Source organism: Halteromyces radiatus (genome assembly GCF_025201355.1).
Source record: "Halteromyces radiatus strain CBS 162.75 chromosome Unknown BX664scaffold_12, whole genome shotgun sequence".
NCBI lineage: Eukaryota > Fungi > Mucoromycota > Mucoromycetes > Mucorales > Cunninghamellaceae > Halteromyces > Halteromyces radiatus.
In genome coordinates, this window is record NW_026251698.1 from 340,493 (window position 1) to 360,884 (window position 20,392).

The 20,392-nt window shown below is 32.3% G+C and overlaps 10 protein-coding genes across 10 annotated transcripts; 3 read left to right on the top strand and 7 right to left on the bottom strand.

The window, feature by feature from the left end:
- The first annotated feature begins 8 nt into the window (after positions 1-8).
- Positions 9-1,109, top strand: BX664DRAFT_287746 (vacuolar sorting protein DID4). The gene is made up of 5 exons (XM_051541762.1): positions 9-51; positions 144-308; positions 369-473; positions 551-811; positions 893-1,109. Exons 1-5 carry the CDS (start codon positions 46-48, stop codon positions 1,025-1,027), a joined length of 672 nt encoding a protein of 223 aa, XP_051395862.1. The 5' UTR covers positions 9-45; the 3' UTR covers positions 1,028-1,109.
- Positions 1,110-1,175: 66 nt separating this feature from the next.
- BX664DRAFT_389588 (uncharacterized protein) lies at positions 1,176-3,931 on the bottom strand. Its single transcript, XM_051549548.1, has 9 exons — positions 3,561-3,931; positions 3,436-3,499; positions 3,318-3,336; positions 2,997-3,248; positions 2,086-2,920; positions 1,986-2,014; positions 1,829-1,901; positions 1,466-1,767; positions 1,176-1,399 (listed from the first exon to the last, which is right to left on the bottom strand). Exons 1-9 carry the CDS (start codon positions 3,902-3,904, stop codon positions 1,362-1,364), a joined length of 1,956 nt encoding a protein of 651 aa, XP_051395863.1. The 5' UTR covers positions 3,905-3,931; the 3' UTR covers positions 1,176-1,361.
- A 148-nt stretch (positions 3,932-4,079) lies between these two features.
- Positions 4,080-5,319, bottom strand: BX664DRAFT_344142 (uncharacterized protein). The gene is made up of 3 exons (XM_051547424.1): positions 5,269-5,319; positions 4,552-5,197; positions 4,080-4,493 (listed from the first exon to the last, which is right to left on the bottom strand). Exons 2-3 carry the CDS (start codon positions 5,129-5,131, stop codon positions 4,171-4,173), a joined length of 903 nt encoding a protein of 300 aa, XP_051395864.1. The 5' UTR covers positions 5,132-5,197; positions 5,269-5,319; the 3' UTR covers positions 4,080-4,170.
- Positions 5,320-7,960: 2,641 nt separating this feature from the next.
- Positions 7,961-9,516, bottom strand: BX664DRAFT_270930 (cyclin-like protein; the record flags this gene model as incomplete). The annotated part of the gene is made up of 4 exons (XM_051541119.1): positions 7,961-8,149; positions 8,209-8,748; positions 8,851-9,149; positions 9,339-9,516. The coding sequence occupies 4 exons, from the start codon at positions 9,514-9,516 to the stop codon at positions 7,961-7,963; spliced, it is 1,206 nt and encodes a 401-aa protein (XP_051395865.1).
- A 1,072-nt stretch (positions 9,517-10,588) lies between these two features.
- BX664DRAFT_344149 (ER-to-golgi vesicle protein transport Sft2) lies at positions 10,589-11,784 on the bottom strand. The gene is made up of 6 exons (XM_051547425.1): positions 11,487-11,784; positions 11,353-11,406; positions 11,202-11,262; positions 10,968-11,110; positions 10,832-10,890; positions 10,589-10,758 (listed from the first exon to the last, which is right to left on the bottom strand). Exons 1-6 carry the CDS (start codon positions 11,736-11,738, stop codon positions 10,665-10,667), a joined length of 663 nt encoding a protein of 220 aa, XP_051395866.1. The 5' UTR covers positions 11,739-11,784; the 3' UTR covers positions 10,589-10,664.
- Positions 11,785-12,547: 763 nt separating this feature from the next.
- On the top strand, positions 12,548-13,453 carry BX664DRAFT_344152 (C2 domain-containing protein). The gene is made up of 5 exons (XM_051547426.1): positions 12,548-12,610; positions 12,674-12,714; positions 12,807-12,820; positions 12,902-12,974; positions 13,082-13,453. The coding sequence occupies exons 1-5, from the start codon at positions 12,562-12,564 to the stop codon at positions 13,313-13,315; spliced, it is 411 nt and encodes a 136-aa protein (XP_051395867.1). The 5' UTR covers positions 12,548-12,561; the 3' UTR covers positions 13,316-13,453.
- Positions 13,454-13,562: 109 nt separating this feature from the next.
- Positions 13,563-14,951, bottom strand: BX664DRAFT_287755 (mitochondrial glycoprotein). The gene is made up of 5 exons (XM_051541763.1): positions 14,705-14,951; positions 14,421-14,533; positions 14,282-14,340; positions 14,077-14,206; positions 13,563-14,010 (listed from the first exon to the last, which is right to left on the bottom strand). Exons 1-5 carry the CDS (start codon positions 14,868-14,870, stop codon positions 13,696-13,698), a joined length of 783 nt encoding a protein of 260 aa, XP_051395868.1. The 5' UTR covers positions 14,871-14,951; the 3' UTR covers positions 13,563-13,695.
- Positions 14,952-15,444: 493 nt separating this feature from the next.
- Positions 15,445-15,824, top strand: BX664DRAFT_344155 (uncharacterized protein). Its single transcript, XM_051547427.1, has one exon. The coding sequence runs from the start codon at positions 15,506-15,508 to the stop codon at positions 15,782-15,784; it is 279 nt and encodes a 92-aa protein (XP_051395869.1). The 5' UTR covers positions 15,445-15,505; the 3' UTR covers positions 15,785-15,824.
- Positions 15,825-15,979: 155 nt separating this feature from the next.
- BX664DRAFT_270840 (uncharacterized protein) lies at positions 15,980-17,065 on the bottom strand (the record flags this gene model as incomplete). The annotated part of the gene is made up of 1 exon (XM_051541115.1): positions 15,980-17,065. One exon carries the CDS (start codon positions 17,063-17,065, stop codon positions 15,980-15,982), a length of 1,086 nt encoding a protein of 361 aa, XP_051395870.1.
- Positions 17,066-17,544: 479 nt separating this feature from the next.
- On the bottom strand, positions 17,545-19,834 carry BX664DRAFT_367385 (uncharacterized protein; the record flags this gene model as incomplete). Its single annotated transcript, XM_051548567.1, has 12 exons — positions 17,545-17,576; positions 17,600-17,772; positions 17,859-17,961; positions 18,035-18,125; positions 18,194-18,309; positions 18,615-18,696; positions 18,762-18,875; positions 19,007-19,148; positions 19,201-19,331; positions 19,405-19,490; positions 19,610-19,707; positions 19,785-19,834. 12 exons carry the CDS (start codon positions 19,832-19,834, stop codon positions 17,545-17,547), a joined length of 1,218 nt encoding a protein of 405 aa, XP_051395871.1.
- Positions 19,835-20,392: the final 558 nt, after the last annotated feature.

Consider the following 20,392-nt stretch of genomic DNA (forward strand, 5'->3'; position numbering starts at 1 on the left):
TTTTGTTTCTTTATTATCCTAAAAAAAAAAGAATCGATTCTTATCATGTTGGTAAGTAGATGAATCCAAGGGAGGATGGAAACAACAATGAGGTCAAAAGTTCTATTTTGTAGTGAATTTACCCTTTTTTTTTTGTTTAATAGGAATCCCTTTTTGGTCGTCGAAAAACACCAGCTGAAATGCTTCGACAACATCAGCGAAGTATCACCAAAGCACAAAGGGAATTGGATCGTGAAAGGGAACGTTTGGAACGACAAGAAAAGAAATTGATTGCTGATATTAAAAAATCCGCTAAAGCCAATCAGATGGTATAACAATATCTTTGTAAAGGAAATGATTAATCAATTTTTTTTTTTTTTTTTGAATAGAGTGCATGCAAGGTGATGGCCAAGGATCTTGTACGGACTCGACGTTATGTTCAAAAGTTTTATCAAATGAAAACACAACTTCAAGCTGTGGGTCTACGTATTCAAGTAAAAACAAAAAAAAAAAATCATTATTATCTTTATCTAATGACTTTATTCACCCACTTTCTTCTTCTTATTAATAGACACTACGATCCAATCAGCAAATGGCAGAAGCTATGCGTGGTGCCACCAAGGCCATGTCCTCCATGAATCGACAAATGAATCTACCTCAAATCCAAAAAATCATGATGGAATTTGAAAAGGAAAGCGAACTGATGGATATGAAGGATGAAATGATGGGTGATGCTATTGATGATGTGATGGAAGAGGAAGAAGATGAAGTCGAAAGTGAAGAAATCGTGAACAAAGTCTTGGATGAAATCGGTATCAGTTTAAATCAAGAGGTAAACCTTCATTTATTTATTTATTTATTTTTTGTTTTGATATCTCATTTTTTTTTTTTCATTTGTTTATTTATTTTATAGTTGATCGAGGCTCCTACTGGCATCAAGCAATCTACTCCTGTATCTACAAATGAACGTGTAGCTCAAACTGAAGGTGGACTTTCTGCAGATGACGCAGCATTACAAGCACGATTGGACAACTTGCGAAGGGAATGATGATATTGTCTTATTACACTTTTACAAATACCCTCTTACCTTTTTTGTTATTTGAATAAACAGAAGTTATATGACAATTTGATTTTTTGATGATGATTTTTATTATTATTATTATTATTATCTGGGAATATTGAGATTCAAGTGGACCAAAAAAAAAAAAAAGGAAAAAAAAATCAAAAAAGAGAGACATCCATGTATTTACTTTGTTCTTTTTGTTGGATACGTAAAGAGAGCAAACAATAGGGAATGACGATGATATATAAAAAAAAAAAATGCAGGAAAATGTCTAATATACAACTACAATAAATGTCAAAAAGGAACTATACTTACTATACTAAGAAGAAACAGGACTATATTTGTTTGCTGGAAGATCTATAAAGAAAAGGAAAAATGAAAAGAAGGTTAGATTATATCTTCATATATAAAAGATTTACTTACATCGCCAATGTTCAATGGAATCCAATAACCAATTCTCCGTTACAATAATCCCATTTGATTCCATTGCCTTATTGCTTATAATGATATCAGCATCTTGTAAACGACTAGCTACATGACCACCAGCTTTGGTAATAAATCGTTTGATCATTTCGACGGGTATACCAGTGCATGCGATGTATATACTGACATTGGATGGTAACAAAGGATCATGTCGTCGTGCTGCTCTTGCTCGTGGAAAGTATAGAATGGCTTCATAATCGGTTTCATCAACGTATTCTTTTGATTTGTTGCTGTCCAAAATCCTATAATAATAAAGAAGAAGATGAGTAAAATCATCAATGTATTTCATTTATGTTCACTTACCAATCAGGAGTCACTAACCAGACGCGATATAATAATCCAAAAATGACTGATTCTGTTCTTCTTTGACAACCCACTACAAAAAAAAATAATATAAAATCAGATATTTAGTGAAAAAAAAAAACTGCTTGGTATATATGACTCCTTGTCCAGTTCTTACCGATAACATGTGTTGTCCTTTCATCCACGCTATATGACATTCGATAAAAAGAAAATAAATTAGATATATTTCTGTACTTTACATTGAATTTCATACTTACGAGGAAGATAATTCATATTTCCCTAATCGTTTGATGATTTTGCTGCATTGTGATTTCATTTGTTCTGTCATACTAGTCATGACAATGGTGGGTTGTTGTTGTTTGACAGATGATTTGGATAAAGATAAGCGTGATGGCGATGAAGATGACGGCGAGGATTGAGATACATCAGGAGTAATAGAATCGGTATTATCAGTTGTATAAGTGGTACTAGAGCTAGTGCTGGCAGAAAGTGTGGTTGGTACAAAACGATTAGAAAGCGAACGACGTCGCCTTCTAATGATCGGTGAATTACTGGAAAGATTAGATGTGATCGATGATGATGGTGGTGATGATGGTATTAGAGTAGCGGTTGTTGTTGAAGTGGGTGAAGGTTTTCCAATGTAAAATCCAGCCTTGATATTACTGTTCACTTGAGGTTTTTGTGATACATGTGTCGGTGTTGTATTGGTAGTGGTATGTTCGTCCTTGAAACTGAGTCGTCGCATAGATCTGGAAAATGATGCTGGTAAGGAGGGTCTGCCATGATTTTCCTTGGTATCCTTGGTATCCTCGTTCATGCGTCCTAATTGTATTGATGTCGATGAAGAATCATCCATATCAACAAAGTTCAAATCCAGGTCACCTAATTCGAGAGATAAATCAGGTCTGTTTGATGTACCAGTATGGCTCGATGTTGCCTCCCTTGGAATGATGGCTGATGTTTCCCAGTGGGATACTGTTTTCCTTCGATGAGGATTGGATAATCTTGGTCGTACGTTGGGAGATTTGAGTCGTTTTGATAAAGTGTTGTTGTCTTGGGATTCATTGTGTCGTTTATCAGATATATGTTCATCTATGATAATAAGCATTTGAGAATTTATTCTTAATAATATACCTTTTTTTTTTGTTTGTTTGTATGTATGGCTTACCTTGTAGTGGTAAAGAAGATTCATCTAGTACTAACGCTTTCACTCTACCAGGTTCCATAGATTTCCGTCGTTTAGAACCAGCCAAAAGTAAGTTTTCCGGTTGTTTGATGAGGTATTTATCTTCAGGAAGTCGTTTTCCTTCGCTTTTGCAATTGGTGATCCATAATAAATTGACAATCTTGCAGTCTTTCTGAAGGGCCTTCTTTACATTAATTGCTGATCCATTTTTGTAAACCAAATGCGTGACAGAATCTACGTCATGAATAAACGAATCAATATATGTGCCTTTTCTTTTTTTTTTTTTTGGTGTGTGTATCTTACCTGCAAATGTTTTCCTAGTCTATTGTTTTTTATTTTGATGAAATAATAAAAAATGTATATTATCTGTTAGTATTTATTTTATTTTTCTGGTCCACTTTTCTTTTTTTCTTTGAATTACCTTTGCTCCCATTGATTTCAGTGCATTTTCAAAGTTTTCAGAGACGTCGTCACCATCTTCGGTTCTATCAAATATAAATAATAAAAGTTAGATAATGAGCCAGATCAAGATGTATATATCCTTACCGAATATCGAGACATGCAACCACCCCTTTTAAACATTCAGGAGTGTTTTGTCGGTTGTTGATCAAAGTGGCCGGTGATGAAGCTCTATGAGGGACGGTTGATGATTCTTTTGATGGAGGTGCAATAGGAATTTGAGGACCAAGTTGTTTTTCTTCATTAATATTATTGGTCACTTGAAATACAGGTGAAAGGGTCAGATTGTTGGATTCAGGGTCGGATAGTAAGGATCGTTGTTGCTGTCGATGAGTCATACGTCTTCTTGTATTAAGTATTGGTAAAGACGCACGTGGAGATATAGAAGTAGTAGAGGAGGCCATGGAGAGTGATTTAAATTTCGGTGACATTATGTATTGAGTGAAGATGAAGCGAAAAATAAATAATTAAAAGTAAGAAAGAGAGAATAAAAAAAGACCTGATTTTTGTTTTTTTTGTATGGACGCGAGGAAAAAAAAAATGCGATAATCGTGCCCGATGATTTTCATTTTCCGACTGATGCAAATATTGAAGTAAAAAGGAGACCGGTAAAATACTAAATGATTTCTTTTTTTTATTTCCATAATAAAAATTATATTGATACCACATAATAATAACAAATAATATATATATAAGACTATACTAATGGTTTCTGTCCCCAAACTGCATAAACATTTGTAAAGGCTTTGACGTGTACCAATTCATCCTTGAAGTCTTGCCACATCGCTTTACATTCTTCTGATGATATTCCAAGAGCTTGTCCAAGTGCTGGAGCGGATGCTTCAATAAATGCTTCTAAATTTTGTTGCCATAATACACCAATATCTAATCCCCATGGTCCAAAAGGCATTGATATTTTTTTCTTTTTCACATTTACTAATCCATTTTCTTCCAATACAATATCCATATGACTTGCCATATGTGGATCAAGTTTTTTGGTTTTGGCCATGACTTGACATACTATAAAAATTAAATAATAAATAAATAAAATAACTTCATTATTTTTTTTTTTTTTTACATTTATCTTGCCAAGCTTGACCTGCAGGACCTAAATTTTGAGAATTATAATCGATTTCTACTAGTTGTATAAATCCACCAGGTTGTGTTACTCGTATAAGTTCACTGACCACAAATTTCCAATTTTGATTAGTGTAAGCTGGTGTAGATAGTCGCTGCATGACAAAATAAAAACTATTGTCCGGAAAAGGAAGTCCATATTCACGTACATCCAAAGCATAAATATCTAGATTGGAGAATGGTGATCGACAAGGTAAAGTTCTAGACTTGGAAGATGAATTTGATAAAGTAGAATAATAACCAGAATATGATGATGATGATGATACTGATTCGGTCATATACGTAGATGATCCATCAGTAGATGGGCTGATACCTGATGAATTTACAGTAGGCTGAGATCGTTGTTGTTGTTGTTGTTGATGCCATGTACTACTTGACATACTTGTAGGTAACATTGGATGAAGAGGTGAAAAGTTAAAGTATGATTGGTCGATCGATTGATGATGTGATTGTATTTCTGATGAAGATAAAGTGATTCCATGATTATTATTTTCCAATTCTTGGTCAGGTAATAAATCCATAATGTCCACTGCTGTAAAATGAGATCTACCATAATCCAAGGCAAAATCGATAATTGGATGACCTAACTAATAGTATAAATATATAAGATGCATGTTAAATCTATAATCCAATTATATATTTCTTATTGTTTTCTTACCCAGATGCCTGGACCACAACTATTAATAAAGTAGGACAAAGGCAATGATAATTAAAAAAAAAAAAGCACAATCAGAACCCCGCGTAGTCTAAATCAAAAAAGTAACTTACCCAACATGTAAAACATGTGTTCCCTCTAATAACGTCTTTTTGACAGGTGCAACAACATCCCTAGAGTAAAATAATTTAATCAGTTATTGTTTGAAAATATGAATATTTCTTACCCTTCAAAGGCCCATCGTAACATATAATTCAAGACACGTAATCTATCCAATTCCCTTTGATCGTTTGGTAATATTAAATCATCCTTAATGTCGCCCATTCAAATAAAAAAAAAAAAGAAAAAAAAAAAGAAAAAAAGAAAAAGGTGAAACAATGGATGAATGAATGACATGTAGAATTTTTTTTCTTGGTTTCACAAATTTCTTTTTTTTTTTTTTTTTTTTTTTTACCTGAAGATGATATCGTCTACCTTGAAACCATTGAAAAGCATTTTTGGGTCCGTCATTGTTGATAGTGGTAATATCTCTTTCTTTTTTTGTACTTGTAGGATGTTGCTCTAATGTAAAATGACTACCATTTTGAATAAAGGCAAATGGTGGAGATTGTTGTTGAGGCGCTATACCGTTTCCATCTGTTGGTGGTTGATAAGGAAGAGCAATACCTATCATATCATCCAATGATTGAAAGTTGTTGTGCTTCTGTTGATGTTGTTTTTCCAATTGTTGTCGTTGATATTTTTTCAATGGTTTCGCTGGTTTGAGGTGCTTAGGTATATGAGTCGTACTACGAGATCTATTCCGTCTTGAATCAAAAGTAGTATGTTTTGTAGAAGATGAGCAAGGCGATCCAACAGAGAATTTGTTACCCATATTTGTAAGATATGAAGAAAAGGTATATTGAAGATGAATGGGATATAAATAATACAAAAACAAAAAAGTAGTAAAAAGAGGAAGAGGAAAGAAAAATAAGACAACCGGGAAGAAGAAACAAAATAGTAATAATAATAATAATAATAATAATAAAGAAAAAAAAAAAGACGATCAAAATAAAGTTTTAATTAAACATTACACGAATATTGAATAGATGTTTGAGGGGAATAAATCAATACATAGGAGGAGGAAAAAAAAACACCGAATAGACCAGATATCATTTGTGCCACCAAGTAGTGTTGCCCGCTTGTCACCATTGTTTTGCCAACTTCTTGAATAATCAATCAGTTACTTTGTTTCTTCTCCTGCAAAAATATAAAAATGTTAAGATACTTCAAAGCCCCACTTCCTTTTTAATCATATGCTTACACAAATTTGTTCCTTTGCTGAGCAAAAAATTCTTCATCTACCGCATTATCAAAACAAGTAATTGATATTGCCCCATTGGAATACCGCCACACAACAATACTATCAAAATTCACGTGAGTAGATGAATGGTAATAATATCCAATAGTCAATTTCTTAGCCGCACAAAAAGAAAGAACGTTCATCATCTAAAATAAATCATCATTTAATTTTTATTCAAATATTTTTATTCCTTTTATTTTTCTTTTCACTATCTTACCGATTTCATTGTTGTCAAAAAAGATCAAATAATCATCTTTTGAGTTTCCAATATGATTGGAACAAACCGATAAAATAGAATAGAAAAAAAAAATAGTCAGTATATACGAATGAGTTCAATCAAACTGGACCGTCAAAGTCATATGAATTCTTCTTTTTTACTTACAGAAGAGAATAATTGCCAGAAACAGTTAATGGAAAGGAGAGAAGTCTACAAAAAAGCGTGTTCCTAACAAAAAGGAAAGAGAGAGTGTGTGTGCGGGTAAAATAAAGACATTAGCATACCATTTTTTTTTAGTAAACAAGAGGAAAAAAAGTTATATTTCTTTAGTTTTGCTTACTTAGTCAAGATTAACATTGTCATAGATAGAAGAGACCAAGTTAAAAAGCGAGAAGGGAAAAAAGAAAAAGACAAAAAAGAAAAAGGGTGGTCTTCCCTCCTTTGTCGATAGTAGTTTGAAACCCAGCACACCCCACATCGTTTTTTTTTTCCCTTTCTTTTTGAGGCAGTAGCAGTTCTTGAGCATTTTTATATAAGGGTATAGTAGTGGTGATGATTTTTATCATTCTATCCATCAAGGTATGAAAATAGATAATGATTATTCTACAATGAGAATGTAAAGAAGATGATTGATTTTTCTACTATGACGAATCATTCCGTTCTTTTTGTCATGATTTGATGCCACTGATAGAAACTCAGAAGAAATGTATACTACATATATATATATATATTTGATAGTAAGTTTGCCTACTTGCCTATTTTGGTCTCTCATTTTTATTTACTTGATGATCGCCATATTTGAATTATCTTAAAAAAAAAAAAAAAAGAAAAAGAGTAGAATGCCTTTTCTTTAATTTTGATATAAGACTTATGGTATGATTTTATTAGTATCAATAGAGAATATGTTAATTTTTGTTTTATGGATGGTCATAATAATATATATAGTATATGAAAAAGAAGGGATTCTTTTTTTGGTTTTGATATTTTCTTTATGAATCAGGAGAATGTGAATGCTTAACTAAACTAGCGAAGATAGAGAAAGAGTAAAACAAATTTTTTTTTTATTTTATTCCAGAAAGATAATAATAAAAGAAGAAACTATTCTGAGCATAGATATAAACTAAATACTAATAAGACTATGAATCAGTATAGAATCTTTGAACCCAATCGCGAACAAAGATACTAACTTTCATCATTCGTCGAGAAGACCATTTCTTGAAGAAGGAATCATCTGTAACAGGTTGTGATAAATACTCCAACATCAATTCCACAGTAGGCTTGATTTCCAAAGGTGTATACCCAGAAGCCTTGGCCAGTTCAGGTGTCTAAATAATAGGATGATTGATGAGTTATATGTCACAAATCAATCATTTATCTTACTTACCCATGAACCTTTACAAAGCATTTTTGTGGCCAACCATAAGGAAGCAGCAGCAGTTTGAGAAGGAGGAGTGTCCAGAAAACGGTGATCAATAAGGGTAATTTCCATAAAATATTTAGCCAAAAGACGGATATGTAAATCAAAGTTGCCAGTCATGGTACTTCGACGTAAGAAATGTAGAGGATTTGGGTAACAGAGTTTGAAATCCAGAATTTGTAAGATATAACGTTCAGATCGAAGTAAATCTTCTTCAGAGACGGCATCACCAGTCATAAAAAGGTATTGCTTGATAGGAGGAGATGTAGTTTCTTCAAACTTGGTGGCCACAAACAAAGATGCAATACCAACCAGTTGAAGTTTGGATAAAGATACATCACGCCTTGAAAGGAATCGATCAATGATATTCACTGCCAGGAACAGAGTTTCAGGTAATAACTGGAAAATATAGTGGATTTCAATCACCCAATCAATCAACACCGCCCGCATTCGCCACGTCACTTCATGTTGAATTGTAATGTAAGACGGATCAGCCAACATAGTTTTCTATTTTTAAAAAATAAAATAATAATAATAATAAAAAAAAAAGGGATAAATATATATATATATATATATAAAGGTAATACAAATATAAGAATATATACATACTTCTGTTGAACGTAAATACTTGAAAATTTCATCAGCATATTCAGCCACTAACATAGGATCATTAGATATATCAGTTTCTTTGTCGCTTTGTTCTTGAACTTGATTTTGTTGCAATAGATTTTCTTGCGCCCGTCGATCTTGACTTTGTTCAAGTTTTTCTGCTTCATCATATGTTTGTTGATCAAGTTGAATATCTGGATGTTTATAATCTTTTGTTTGAAGTGAAGCAAAAGATGGATGTAGAGATGGTGCTGATTGAGATGATATTGGTAATGATGTTGTTGTTGTAGACGGTATTACTTCAGCAGATTTGGATGTATACTTTGCAGATGTTGGATGGGCATTAGGATCGACATTTTCCTTATCACCAGAATGGTCATTTTGATCATCATGTCGATCAAGTACACTACGATGACCAGATTTTTGTCGTTTAGGAATTGCTGTCAATCGTTGAACTTGTTGTTGTACTTCTAAAGGTCGCTTCGCACCGATGCTGAGATATCTTTCCCGCAGATACGCCTTCATACGGTCGGATACAAGGATTGGAAGTATTGGTGTAGGTTGCATACGTTGTCTACCTTCTTCAGTTGATTTTGCTTTGTACCGTTTTTTGTTGTCTTCGAAAAAATCCTTGAGATTAGCTGCTTCTGTTGCCGCCGCTGCCATCTCTGGTTCTTTAACTGAACAAGTTCGTTGTTGTGATGTAATAGAAGAAGTAGTAGTAGTAGTGGTAGTAGTATCAGCTTGTTGAGATGGTGGGTTAAGTTGGGTATGGTCATGTTCTGGTTGTTGTCGAATAGATATAGTAGCTTGTTTTTCATTATCAGTATTGGAAGTTTTCATAGTCTATCATAGATATAAAAAAAAAAAAAATATTTGATAAGTCTTGGAAACAAAAAAAAAAAAAAAAAACTTACTGATAAAGTTCTACTATAACGATTGCTTTTATCATTCAGAGTTACCCGCCTAGAGTCACCACTCATCGGTTTATTTGTTGCTGTGGAAAGAAGAGGTTGTTTCCTGGAATCGTTCTTGTTATTACCATGAGTTGGAGAAATAGCATTCTCATCAGCAGCTAATTCACCAGCTTTCGTATTCCTTCTTCCTACCTATAAAGGATGAAATAAAATAAATAAATAAATAAAATATTTCCTTCTTTTATTCTATTACTTACACGTTGAAGGTCAGTACCATGAAGCATGAGAGAAAAAGGAAAACAGAAAGAGAATGGTATTAAAAAAAAAAAAAAAAAAAGAGAGAGAGAGAGAGAGGAAAAAAAAAAGAAGTGGGACAAAAGAAAATCTTTTTGTAAGGAGAACAGGGAAAATTGTTTGTTTTCCAGTGTGAAAATTTATTCCTAGTGACGATACACGGTACTCCGACTGGACGCGCTTTTTTTTTCTTTCTTTTTCGATGCCGTTTGGTTGGTCCTACTATATAAAAGAAAAACAAAATGTAGTTTTTTTTTTTTATCTCCACTTTTATTTTATGATCAAAAGTAGTCATGAAGAATGATCTGATATATACTTTATTCAATCTTCAATTCTTTCCCCCCTCTTCCCCTTTTGTTCCCCCAAAACTGATCATTTTCTTTTTTCAAAATCATAAAGAATGAGTAAATGGATCGTCGCGTTATGTATCCCTCGTGATTATCCAATCCAGTTGTATCGCGTTTCACGTAAAGTCAATTTTCTCCGCCTCAAAATGAAATTGTAAACAACCATCATATTTTTTATATGTAGTTTTATTATTATTTCAAAAAAAAAAGGGGGGGTAGATAAAATATGATATTGTACATCATTCACTAAATTATTCTATATAGGTAAAATCGATGCTGCTCTTCTTCCAATATAAGCAGTTCCATATCGTAATGTTGATACTCCACCAGGAATATATGATCCAATATACCTAATCACATTCTATTAGTTTTCATTTCTTTCTTTTTTTTTTCTTTCTTTTTTTTTTTTTTTTTTTTTTTTACCATACTAAAGCCAAAATTTGAATAATTGCAAATATAATTGTCAAGATATAATTTCGAGCCTAAATAAAAATATAAATTTTCCCTATCAGTAAATCTTTGTTGTAAACTCTTTTTTTTTTTTTTAAAGTTTCATTACCCCTAATGATGCATATAACGTTAATGCCATAGAACCAACATAGGAGATGGTAAAAGGAAGTCTTTCCATAGATATCATATGTTTGATGTGAGCTATAGGTCCACGAAGCATAGCAATACTAACCAAAAGTAGAATACTACCCACTGATGCATTGTGTAATAATAATAATAATAAAACATCAAGTTAGTATACATCTTTTTTGTTTGCGCATTGAAGATATAAATATTGACTTGCAGGTAAAAGTGGCGGCAAATTTTCCAGGAGAAATAGGAATAAGGAATGAAAACGAGAATGCCTAGAAGAAAGTTTAATAAAAAAAAAAAAAGGTCATTAAGAAAGGGAAATGAATATATATATATATATATATATAAAATACAAATCGTACCAAGAAAAAACATAAAATGCCAAGACCCAAGCATAGAGCGAAAGCCATTACTCTCTATAAGAAAATAAAAAATAAAATAATAAAAAGGTTAAAAAAGAGATAAAAAAAAAAGTAAAGGATGATAGATTACTTACCTCTACTCGAGATAATTGATACCAAGGTTCTTCTTCTTCTTCACCACTATTAACAGGTAAATATCCTTGAACAGATGATGATACATTTGAAAATAAACTATTAGCAGAGTCTCGTATAGAAGCAAAAGCTGAATTATTAGCTGTTGTTGGTGAATTAGTACCACTTAATGGTAAGGCTATAGGTGATGAAGTACGTCCCAAGTTGAAGTTTCTTAAAGAATTCCGAAATGAGTTTTCTGTTGTATTCGACATTTTCAAAACATAAAAGTGTTGAAAAGTAAAAAAAGGTAAAAAAAAAAACACACAATAAATAAAAAAAAAAAACAAGAGGAGGAGCAACCAATTATTGGATCTCCGTCGTCACTCGTTAGGGAAGAAATTTATTTGTGAGAGATTCTTCAAACTGAGAAATTCTATTATTATTTTTTTGAAGCATTTTTTTGATCTATTCACATAGTTCTCCTTTATTATATACAGAATATAATCGAAATAAACAAGATTATAAAGAAATATAAAGATGATCTTTTCTTTTTTTAATCCTAAACTTATCATATTCTGAGATTGAAGTCATTTTTATGCAAAGCAATATATCATTCTTTGATTTCTTTTTCAATAGGTGTCAATATTGAACAAAGATAATTAAAATCCTTTTATCCGGATGAAATAGTTTCTACGTTCCCAATATTCTACTGAAATATATATTGTTTTTTTTTTCATTCTATGATAATAAAAGAAGTCAAGATGATATCTATTTGATTGAAAAAAAAGATAAAACAACACAAGAGAATATGATGATTTATTATTTATTGTCATCATTAATATCATTATTACTATATTTTCATTCTTTATATCAGACTAAAAAAAAACAATGATTTTTTTTTTTTTTTTTAGAGGCTGAAAGATGACTATCGGATAAAGCGGCAAATGACACGCGTAAGTTACTATTTTTGTTTGACGTCCGAGTTTGATTTTTTTGCGTAACCGAATTCGATTTATATATGTTCCTCCCCTTTTTTTTAATTTTTCTTCTTTCTTTTCTTTTTAATACTTTTTCATAAAAGAAAAAAAAATAATAATGTTCTCTCATCATACTAATCCTGAAGGTGTTTTACACGTTACTATTAGTAAGTAATGATAAACTAGTTGTTTCTATTTGTACTAACTTTTCTATTATTTATGCGTCATAGTCGAAGCTCGCAAGTTGAAAGACCAAGATCTTGTTGGAAAAGTAAAATAAAAACCAATGTTTATAATTTAATGATAATATTAACAACTTTTTTTTTCTCTCTTTTTAATAATATTTTATTATTCTCTTTAAAGAATGATCCTTATGTGTAAGTTTAAAAAAAAACTACTTTTCTCTGTTTGAAGAATCATTCGCTCATATCCACTTATTTTTATTATTTTTTTTATAGAGAATTCTGGATTGATAGCAAGTACAAGCAACGTACTAAGGAACTCTCCAACACTAACAATCCTGTTTTCAACGTAAGTAGATGAAACGCAAAAAAAAAAAAAAAAGAGTAGGTCGGGTTACCCAACCTTTTTGGTTACCATTGCATGGTTGTTTATTTTTATTTTTATTTTTGGTTTAGCAAACATTCACTTTCCCTTTGACTAGTGGGTCCTCAGATCATAAGCTTCATTTTCATGTTTATGACAAGGATTTGGTGGGAAGTGACAAGATTGGTGATGTTACTGTCGACTTTGCTGATATTGTCCAACAAAACCGAGCTGTAGATGACTGGTACAAATTGACTGGTAAGGTGGGCCTTCGTAATCATGGTGAACTTCGTTTGGCCATTCGCTTTGTTCCTCAACAATATTGATTTCCAACAACCATCCTTTAGTTAGTTAGTTAGTAGTATGTTATTTTTTTTTTATCTTAGTATTCATTTGTATTGATTTTTTTTTTTCTTCCATTGATGATCAATCATTAATAAACAAACTTCATTTTAAAAAAAAAATCTGTTGAGGTTGATGATGATGATAATGACATGTGATAATAAATTGATATCGTTGATTGAATAATGACGATTGCATGATAATGATTGAACGACAATTACTATTTTCATGTATGTATAAAAAATGAAAACTTTATTTTATAAAAAAAAGGTGTATATTATTTTGAAGCGTCAAACTAACTATGAGAAACATGTAAAATGGGAAGCTAGATAAATATAGCTAACTATGGATGATGATTTTTTTTTCAAGCAGAAACAAAGTCCTTGACAGATTGAAGCCATTGAGTATATTCCTTTTGTTCCTTGTATTCCACATAATCAGGCAAGAAAGTAGCCAAACCAGCATTGACACCACGTTCTTCAAGGTATTTTTCAAACAGAGATTGAAGACCTTCATCCAATTCACCGAATTGAGGACCAATGTATAGACCACGACGTTGCCAATCAGATTCAGCAGAAGCATCACTAGCAAGCTTACCATCTTTGTAGTACATCACACTTTCTACAGTCATTTCACCATCTTGAGCAACAGTATCAATGGTCACAGCACCTTTACCGTTCTATCATGTAAATCATACCAAAAAATGAGTTGTCATATATTTATCAATATTGTTTTGTAATATTACCTTTTCAATAGTGACAGAAGCACGGACAGGGAAAGATACTTCGTCTTCTTCGATAACTTCATCTTCATCAGGAAGAAAACCATCAGCAGGACCATTGTTGATATCAGAAATAGAAAACAAGACTGAGATACTAAGAAAAAAAAAAGAAATATAAAGGTGATCAGTCATTCCATTGTTAGTTGGTCATTGAATCATAAAATCTTACGTTTCATTGCCAAAGGTGCGGGTCAAAGTAACTTCATCGTGACCAGGTTTATCTTCAAGCTAATGTTGCATATAAAAAGGAGATAATGCTAATGAGCTGATTGCCTCACTACTGCTTGTATTTCTCTATTTCTTCTTACCTTGAATGAATTGGCATCCAAGAATTCTTTGATAAAGGCAGGTTGAGTAGGTTCTTCATTTTCCTTTTCATAAGAAAGTTCTTCGTCAAGTTTGTGAACGAGATCGGCATCAGCTAAATGGCATCCAAAAAAAAAAAAAAAGAATGGTTAGATAAGCGTTTTAATATATATATATATATATATATATGTCAAGTACTTTCTTTCTCACACAGATACCTCTATTCTTTTTTTTTTTCTATTCTTTTTTTTTTTTTTTTTTTGTTATTTGATTGGTTTGATCTTACCTTCACCAGCACTCATACGAGGCAACGCCACAGAGAAGGATCGAGACAATGGAGAAAGAATGGCTTGTTGAGGACGAATAGTCAAAACACGACTGTTCATCATAGGACGAGCAACATTAGCACGAGCAATAGTACGAAGAGAATGACGAAGTAATTGAGAAGCCATGACAACTATGAATCCAGTGTTTTTTTTTAAAAAAAAAAAAGAAAAGAAAGAAAGAAACGAGGGTGAAAAAAAAACACGGTGAAAAAAAAAATTGCCAATTTTTTTTTTGACGGCGGAAAGTCAAATGCAGGGTTGTCTATTCAAAGGGAAAAAGTGTAACAACATAACACTTGTTTAAAGCAAGGGCAAGAACATGATCGGTTGTTGAAACTAAATATATGGGATCTATTGTTTTATCCCCATTATACTATTATTATCAATGATTAACCTTATAAGTTTAATCAATTCAAGGTATATTTTTTATTTTATTTATTTTTCACTTTTTGGTTTTGAGCGCGGGAACAAAGTATAAGGGTTTTGAACGAATAGGAATAAAAATAAGTAAGAAAAAAAGCTGTCATGTTATCTTTGATTTTATTGGTTCAATTGGAGCGTGAGTTCAACACTCTTCAATTCATGCGTTGATTTTTATTCCTCGTGATCAAGTATTACTAAATGACCCAAAATCAAATAAATAGGGATGGGTTTCTTAACTTTTTTTTTTTTGTTTTGACTTTTTTTTTATTATTATTATTTTTCTTTTCTCACACACTTTCTTTTATATATAACCTTTTTTTTTTTTCTTTTCATTCGTTATGCCTGGACCTGCTACTTTTTTCACTTTGGGTGCTGTTGGTGTTGCTGGTGCAATGGGTTACAGACGAAGAAGTTCACAAGCCAATGCTGAAGAGAATCCAACGGATATGTCTCCACATGCCATGGCTAGACGACGGTCCTCTACAGTGCAACCTGATGCCTATTGGGATCAAAATAGACAAGCTGATTATCAATGGCGTCGAGATTATGGTGCCAACTTTAGTCATAATTCACAAAAGAAATTCCCTGCTGATATCACTCAGAAACAAAATAAATAAATAAATAAAAAATTTTAAATCACTGTTTTTCACATCAAAATATATAGTTGTTGTAATTATTATTATTGTTTTATTTCAAATGCAGGATGGAAGTGAAAAAAAAAGAGGGTATCGTGAATGATAATAGTCTACAATATACAATATAAAAATAAAAATAAAGAAAAGATTAACTACAGATAAAAAGAAAAAAAAATATTATTGTCCTTCATAAAAACCGCTATCCACTTGTCGAGATTTGTTGCGTTGATTGTGATCATCATAATCATCATCCGAGTCCACAATACAGGCATCATCTTCAAAAGGATTCACATAAGGTTGCCTCGTCAAGTTCTTATTCCCACGTACAGCATCATTCAGATGGGTCAATAGCATATCATCATCGTCATCATCCATGTTCACCTTTGGTTCAATATTACCATGGAAACCAGCCCGTAATCCATGGAAGATATACATCGCATCACGTTCAGAAGGTCCAAGCTTGCTTTCACTTTCCAAACAATGGGCCAAAATCTTTCGTGCTTTTTCCAGTATTGCCGCCAGAGGGGAAGAATATTCATCCATCATCCTTGGAAAATATTTCTTGATCGCATAGTAAAGTACAAAGTATACCTCTAAGCTGCCACTTTGACTGTTCAATCCGATATCATGCTTCATTCTATCCAAATGTTGTTCTAGTGTAGAGAGATAATGTTGTCTATACGGATCACTTGAAGGAACCACAAATAAAAGATTGTTGAGTGTATAGAATCGATCAATTACCAAAAGCCAGAATGAATGACTAACATCCATATTACCACCATCCGTTGTTGCTATTGCTGCTGCTGCTGACAAACATTGATGCTGAAAATAAGGTACCAAGTACGAACCAATGTTCTGTTGTAGTCGAGCTGCCATATACATTGCACGAAGTTGACATCGTTTGTCAGTAAAGAAAAAGCTACCAAAAACATCCTCGAATTGATCCTGTTGCACTTGTTTCGATATCACCTTCAATGTTTCTGTAAAACTTGTGGTCGGTGTACTGACTGTTCGATGGCGTTGAACACCTTGTTGTGAACAAGTTTGCCCATATTGTCGTTGTTGTTGTTGCTGTTGTCGTTGTTGTAATGTATATTGACCTTGTTGACGTGATATATTGTCAACAGATAAAGAATTGTGGGAATAAGTTGAAGAGATGGTATGATCAGAATCAACATTGTTTGAAGTAAAAGAAGAAGGTCGCTGTTTCAATACGGAGGGGAAGTGAATAGAAGATCGTATAGAATGGAGTTTGGTAAACATAGGCATGGTGCAAAACAGAACAAGAGTATATACAAAGAAAGAAAGAGAAGAATAAAAAGAAAGAAAGAAAATAAATGTCTGAAATAATAAAAAATAAAAATAAAAAAAAAAAAATAAAAAAAGGGAGAGGAAGGGATGTCATTTATCCGAGAATAGCTCCGTTTCTTGTGACCAATAGAAGAGAGTAACACCAGAAATAGATCTACCCGTCAAATTCAGTTCCGCGTTGTCATTGTTTTCAAAATGAATTCCAGTTGTTCCCGTTGATCATTGGTCATGATGTTAGTAAGATTAGATGATGAAGAAGTAGAATCACCCTATCATTATAAAAAAAAAAGTAGATTAGTATAGAGAAGAAAAAAAAAAAAAAGAGTAATTGCTTCTTCATTCTTACCAAAACATCCCTAATCACTTTGATCAGATTTTCATTCCGAGTCTGTTGAGGATTGATATGACATAATTGATGTAAATAGTGTTTGTCAAGATGATGCTGTGCCAAAGTCGTCGATTGCTGTAACCAAGTTGCAAAATTACCACATTTCAAAAATTGTAAATAAAGTTCCTTGACAGGATCAGTTGCTGATGTTCTTGTCTTAAAAGTAGATTTAAAAGGTAGTGGCGATCCATATTCTTTGAGAGACTTGATGAATTGATCGGTCTGGAACGGTCCAAGTTGAGGAGGTTTCATATCTTGACTTAAAGAAGTTCTAAAAAAAGGAAGGAGTCAATAACCTATATATATATATATATATATATATATTGTTTTTTTTTCTATATTTTTACACACACTTACTCATCCTTTGGAACCAAAGTACTGAAGTAACGATTCAATGGAACAAGGAATTTTTCTGTCAAATCTACAAAATAATGTCGAAGTATATTGTTAAGAAGCCAATCTAGAGAAAAGAAAAATGAGGTGACGTTAGTTAATCAAATATAGTGTCAGTAAGGATGATTTTGATCAATTACCTGGTGGATGACCCCGTACTGTTGCTTCTGTCAACATTCGTAACAAATCCCTGTCTTTTGCGATAACACCTTTCCGTTTGGAGGTTACACCCTAAAGAAAAGAAGGAAGGAAAAATGAAAATAAGCCATTGTTATTTCAATAAAGATGATTCAACTTACCTGAACAAAATCATACAAAACGTTTGACTTGGAGCCTAAATTTGGTTTAGATGAATGACCAGATCTATGTGCTCGATTCTTGGTAATGTTCTTGTTATTTCCAGTACTATGTGTTGCTACCAAAGTACCATCAGGTTTCCTAAATAATAAAGATGAGTTAATATAATAGAAATATGCATGATATGACCAATAGTTTTTTTTTTTTTTTTTTTTTTTTTTTTTTTTTTTTTTTTTTTTTTTTTTTTTTTTTTTTTTTTACCTTAGTTGCTGTCTTCCTACCCGAACGATATGTGGCCAATGTCCAATTGCAGTATTAAAGAAGGGGTTGGTAACACCAAGAATCAAATTTGTAGGAGGCTATATTATCAAACAATCTGTTAATAAAAACAAGTTGATTCGCAATCACATCATTCAAGTCAACTAACCCGATTCTTGTTAACAAAACTTTTAAAATCTGAATCTTGAATAGTAAAATAAGGTCGGTAGTCACCGCAATAAGGAATCTATGAGGAAAAAAAAAAAAAGGTAAATGATTTCATTGTCATCAACCACTATACAATTCATTTACTGGATTAATCAAATCAACCAAAGATACCACGGCTTCGCTGCAAATACCAGGATCAGGGGCAATCACAATAATAGGTTCTCCAAGCAATATCAGTTCCCACAGTAACCACAAATCCTTGAATATATCCTTAAAATGGAAATATAACCCTCCTACAGGGACAGAGGCCATGATCTACAATGTAAACAAATATATAAACCCCGTTAGTTTGCATATATATGCATACGTAATAAATATGTTATATGTACCTGAATATCTGGTTGCATTCTATTCATATCAAAAGTAGATGTTTCTAATAATTGAGGTTTAAGAGGTTGAGGTAATTCCACTTCCAATAAATGACCAAGAAACGGTAAATCCAATATATGACCATCCATTCTAGGGGCATGCCTAAATAATAATAAATACATCAATACTTACTCATTTTATTATTTATACTTACCAATTTGCAATGTTCATGACAGCAGCTTCCAACATGGGTTGCCCAGCATCAAAAAAAGCAGGACCAAGTATTGCTACAATTCTGGAGAATAACCCAATGTAAGGATGTTGTGATAACAAAACCAAAGATTTCTAATAAATAATAATAATAATAATAATAAAAGAAATCAGTAAGAAACAGAATGAAAGAAATAGTTAGATTTACTTGAAAGTAACCACGTCGAATAGTTGTATCTTTTTTCTGCCTAAAGAAGACATATCCATATAAAAACCCAGCTGTTGTCGTTGGACCTAAACCGAAAAAGGGGAGTGCATCAATATTGATCCTTTTTTTTTTTTTACGAAACAATATCCCATTCAACTATCTCGTTTTCTATCATTCTCTTTCTTTTAAGTATGTAGATATTTACCTGATGCTGCAAATAAAGAATTACTTGCTCTTAACCGTATATTAAAAACTTGATCACCTACTTCGAATACGTTAGAATCAGGAAAGGCAGAAAAACAGCTAGATAAATGCAAAAAAAAAAGGAGATATAAGACTATCGTCATCAATATGATTCTTTTGCGTCATTTCGTTGATACTTGCATATTTTTCTGTTCAATAGTCGTAAGATCCATAGGAGGATAAACATAATCCAAAGCTAAAACAATAATAATAATAATAATAATAAAAGATGAATGTGTGATTTATTTTCTATATTTAATTTCCTTTTTTTTTTTTACCTTGACCGATTTCTAAATCAAAATTCACAATACAGAAACCAATCATCCATTTTCTAAAGCGTTGTAAATCATTCGGTTCCAAAGTTAATACATCCATAGCACTATTTTCTGTAATATCTTGACCCAAAACTACTGAAGAGGTATTGGTTGTCATTGGAGTAGGTATATTCTGTGATGGTGTTGAAATTGGAGAAGATGAAGTTGAATTAGTTGGTGATGGAACAACCACATGATTATCGTTTCTAGCATCAAGTAAGTCGGGTTGAGAGCCAGAAACACCTAAACTCCAGCGTTGTAAATCAGAAGTCAAAGTTGAAGTAGAATGATGTTTCCGTAGAGCATAATCAGATACAACGGGAGAATCACTCATATCAGCTTCAAGATTGGCGTTGAGTCTATTGAGATGAGCGGAAGAAGATGAAATTGATGAACGAGAGTTGAGTCTACGTAATGTTGTATGTGTATAG